Genomic DNA, 4,747 nt, shown 5'->3' with positions numbered 1-4,747 from the left:
TTAGCAAATGCAATTTGGTCATGGAATGTTTTTCATATATTTAAGAACAAATTAAAGTAGAACAAATGTTATCACAAAGTTGTTCTGCAGATGTTGTGAGTTATGCTTCTCAGCTTACAGTGTCAGTGACTTAGTTTTTACCTTTTTTCTTCTAACTTGCTCTTCTGTCCCGTTTGTCCTTTAGATTGTGTATTTGACCAAATACTCAACTCCACAGAGGAAGATCTCAAAGAGGCAAGGGAGATTCTAACAAAGATCGTCGAACGTAAACACTACAGATGTCTGGGTGAAATCAAGCCTAAAACAATCCCAAACAAGGTGTGCAGTAATGTATTTGTTCCTGTATTACATCACATATTTGTAATCAATTATCTCAAGGGATCACACAGCAGGAAAAAAGATGAGTCATCTCTTCATCAAAAGAGATTAAGGCAGGAGGGGGCAAAAGCGTAACCTTAATTTGTTTTAAATAACAGTTATTTTCTTAATGTATTTAAAAAATTTAACTCAGGAAAGCTTAATTAATTTATGTTTCATGACACAACTCTCATTACATCCTATCTCAGTTTGAGCAGACACGCCTTCGGTTACCACTAATTATTTTACTTCAAATGTATGTTACCTTATTTCTTTACATACAAATATCAGAAGTTGAGTAACGCTTTTTGCTTGGCAAACTTTGCTGATTGAGAATTACACTCCATATTTTTGTCTCATTTGCAAAGGTTTCTAATCTAATCTAATCTAATCTAATCTAAGTTTAGCAAAATCGGTTCAGTCCCCTTTTGAATTTGTCCCTGATTATTACAAAAGTAAAGTTTGTTAAAACAGAGCTGAATGTGATGCGACTATTGTGGTTGAAGAACACATTGCTTGTTTCTCTTGTCTCTCTATCACTTTACATTGCCTCTTTTCATATTGCACCTGGCTTTTAAGCAGACTATCCTAGAATTGTTGTTTAGAGAAACTATGCCATATGAGCAAGAAAGATCATAGGATGAGGATCACATATCACTTAGACTACATCCACAGTAAACCACTGCGTAAAAAAAGCCTTGCGTTCACAGTAACTATTCCGGGTGGTTTTTATAGAGTCCTACGTCAGCAGGGAACAATAAAAGAGATGGCATCATTTTATCTGGAAATGAACAAATCTGCGCTTCAAAGCCAACATCTGGTGAGGTTTGAGTCAGGTGCCTGACTAATAATTATGTCAACAGTATGACATATCAATGATAAAATGATTAACTTATCAATGTGTGGGGTGTGACAAAACAATCTTTAATACTGATTAAAAACAATTGCTGTGTGATATGACCTGCTAAACTGACATTTAAAATGAGAGATTACACAGAAATTATGAAGCAATATAAACGTTTAATAAACAGCCACACTGACCCCTGACAGCAACTGGGCATCCTTACATTATCCTTTTGCAAACACTCTATGTTTCCAATAGAGTGTAAAAGGTTTGCATCAAGAATACATTCTAATACATTGTTTTTAAAAGGCCTGTTGTCGGGTGAGAGCAAATCTTTAGTTTGAGTTTGGATTGACAGCCAAAACCGAGAAACAAAGATGTTTGATTTGTATTTACCTGCTTAATGTGGACCTCCTCTTACTGTGTGTTATCACGATGGAAAGAACTGCAAATGTAAATGTAATCTCTCACTTCTCAACCTTTGTCCTTCGTATTTAAGGATGAGATATCTCAGGTGACAAAGAATCTGGCTGCAGCTCTCCCATTCCCACGACAGGAAGCTCAGGCTGACGGGCTGACACAGGAGGACTTTGTCGTTTTGGTAAGTTTTTCGTGTACTGACTTTTGCTTCGCTAATCTTAAAATTGTTTTGTTTTTTAGATACTGCCATCTCCATTCATTTCATTTCAAACCTTTATTTATCCAGATTGGTCCCATTGAGATCATAGATCTATTTTTGAAGGGAGACCTGCAGTAATTAGGTTCCACATGAAACATAAAACAACATAAAACAATAGAGGATATCATACAACATATTTACAAGCTACATTTACATAGTTATCGACATTTACAAATACCCATAGTTTCAAAGAGCATTTCACTTTAGACTTGCTTTAAAAACATTCAGAGGAATAATATTGCTCAGTTTCAATTTTAGCTGTAGACTGTTCCAAGCAAGTGACGCTGCGCAAATAAAAGCTGTCTTACCTAAGGCAGTCCTTGCTCTTGGCACATCTAACAAATCTACATCATGCGATCTCAGATCTCAGACATGCGATGTAAGTGCTTTACAATTTGTGACAAATCTCAGTGCACTGTGATAGGCGGCATCTAACTTGTTCAGGCAATGGGCAGGTGCATTCATATACAACAAATCACCATAGTCCAGCACAGGTAAAAAGGTCACAGTGACTAGCCTTTTCCTGGCCTCAAGCGATAAACAGGACTTGTTTCTGAAAAAGAAACCTAGTCTAACCCTCAGCTTTTTAAGCAGGTTATTGACCTGAAGTTTAAAAGTGAGAAAATCATCAAACCAAGACAATCATCAAGCCAGACAATCATCAAGCCGTTGATTTACTTTTGAATTAAGAAAAGGCTTCTGTCTCACCCTTCTCTTCTAGTCTGCTACTATGGACTATGGGAGTGGGGCGGAGGACCCCATCAATAGTATGGACTTCTACAGCAAGAAAAAACCTAACCAAACATTCAAAATCAAGAGAGAACAGGTCAGAACAATGACGACAAAAATCTCAATCTTAATCTTTTTTTGTGTGAGCTCTTGTGTATTTCTCTTTAGGGAAACCTCAGTTATGTAATTTTTTATTATATTTATGCTGCTATCATTCTTGTCAGGTGTCCAAGCTTCTCCCAGAGAAGTTCTCTGAGACGCTCTTCAGGGTTTACAGCAAAAAAATTGATCCTGAAAGTCTGGAAGCTGCCAGGGGACACTTTGCCGAGTTGAAATCAGGTAATATGTATATCTAAGATATTAAAAATAGAATGTATTGAACTGCCTATAGCCGAGTAGTTAGTTGTCAAATCTAAGTAAAATGTCCTGAGCAGCAAATCTTAGTTTGCTTCCTAGTTGGCTGGACCACTTGGGGGGTAAGAAAAACCCTCTAGTTTGATTTGAAAGTCTGGAATAGGAGATGGCCCGCCTACTGCAAGTCATTCCCATACTCTCTTTACAAACATATCTGTCTCCACTACAACTGTCAAATAAATAATTGTTTTTAAATAGGGCAGGAAGGTTTTATTAAATGGCAGTGATATTATATCATAGTAGTACAGTATAAAATATGAACAGTATGAGTTTTAGTATATGGACATGAGCAGGTAAGGAGGAATAATTACTTTCGTTACATCTCGTCAGATCTCAAGGATAAAATTGCAGTTCAATTGCACATTGATCTTAGCTCTGGAGTTAAAACCATCTATGCCTGCTACTTAATGATTATTTGAATCATTGATTAAGTAGCGATTACTTCCTCAATTAGTTTACTATTATAATTTAAGAAAATGGGGGGAAATGTCTGTAATATGTAGTAAAGACAAAGGTTACGTCTTTAAGTAAAGTGAGAAGTGAGGAGCTGGATCTATTTTTCTGTCGAGCTACTAATAATGTAGCTCCACTGTAGACTAGCACCATGCTTCAGTAAAGATAGTTGCAGCTCTGCTCTTGGTAATGCTGATACACTTGTCTTTCTTTATTTACATGCAGTGTGGAGCGACTGACCCGTCACAGTATCTTGATGAATCGGAAGTTTGGGAAAATGGAAGTTAAACCTGAAAAAATAAAGAAAACACTTCCTGGCACTCCTTGGTTCATACTGATTGAAGGTGATCGAGAAATTTGATCAAATGAGTGATTTAACAACTTAAAAGTGAATTAGGATGCATTATGCACAATTGGGCCATATATGCAGTTTTTAGAGCCCTGTTTAATATTATACACTAATCTAAGTGCAAATGTGATCATTTTAAATCAGCTTTAATTAAGAATCACTGTTTAATACCATATTATGGCTAATTGAAATGTAATGTTAGGTGTGATTTAGGGATTTTAAATATTTAGTGGTGTTTGTTTAAGATATCCATTTTGTGAATTAATGTGGTAACCTGATTAGATATTATTTTTAATTTATTCATGTTTGATTAAAGATTGTTTTGGGTGTATGTCTTTGATTTTAATCTATCAATATGAAATCAATATCATTACTATTACCATTATATATTACTATTCATACTGTAGTTATACAATATAGCTTGCTTCCTTCAATGTAACCATCTGTATGAATGTGGTTAACTTAGGGTATATTTCTGTTTATGGTCATGGTGTGAAAATGTTGTAATTTGTCATCATGGGACTTTTGAGGAAAACCTACAACATTGTTTTTAACTTTGTTGCTGTTGAGATTGGGTTAATAAAAAAGTGTTTCTTCTTAATTTGAAATCAATTACATGTTGTGTTTATTGTGTGTCATTGTGCCATTTTACTGATCCAACATAATAATTCAGCAGAGATTTGAATTCAGTTAGATATAGTGTTGCTTATTCAATTCTTCAACAATTATCACTAGGACAGATTCTTTTTTTTGCACAACCCTGAGGTAATTCATCTAAGGGAATATTTGAAGAAGCGTATCTCACACAGTCACACACTTCAATATCCATTTAATACCAAAGGTGTACTGATACATAACTCACTCTATTAGAGCTGCAACTATTACCAAAGTGCAGGTAGCATTTATAATTTCCCTGAAGCCC

General features: G+C 35.4%; 1 protein-coding gene across 1 annotated transcript; it reads left to right on the top strand.

Moving 5' to 3' along the window:
* Positions 1 to 134: 134 nt before the first annotated feature.
* On the top strand, positions 135 to 4,440 carry LOC104942283 (deoxynucleoside triphosphate triphosphohydrolase SAMHD1-like; the record flags this gene model as incomplete). Its single annotated transcript, XM_010767485.1, has 5 exons — positions 135 to 318; positions 1,701 to 1,802; positions 2,602 to 2,706; positions 2,834 to 2,948; positions 3,702 to 4,440. Coding segments are annotated over 5 exons (520 nt in total), but the record flags the coding sequence as incomplete, so codon positions are not given.
* Positions 4,441 to 4,747: the final 307 nt, after the last annotated feature.

The sequence above is a fragment of the Notothenia coriiceps genome, unplaced genomic scaffold (assembly GCF_000735185.1).
Source record: "Notothenia coriiceps isolate Sejong01 unplaced genomic scaffold, NC01 NC01_scaffold00004438, whole genome shotgun sequence".
Lineage (NCBI taxonomy): Eukaryota > Metazoa > Chordata > Actinopteri > Perciformes > Nototheniidae > Notothenia > Notothenia coriiceps.
This window is presented reverse-complemented; position numbering and strand designations above follow the sequence as displayed.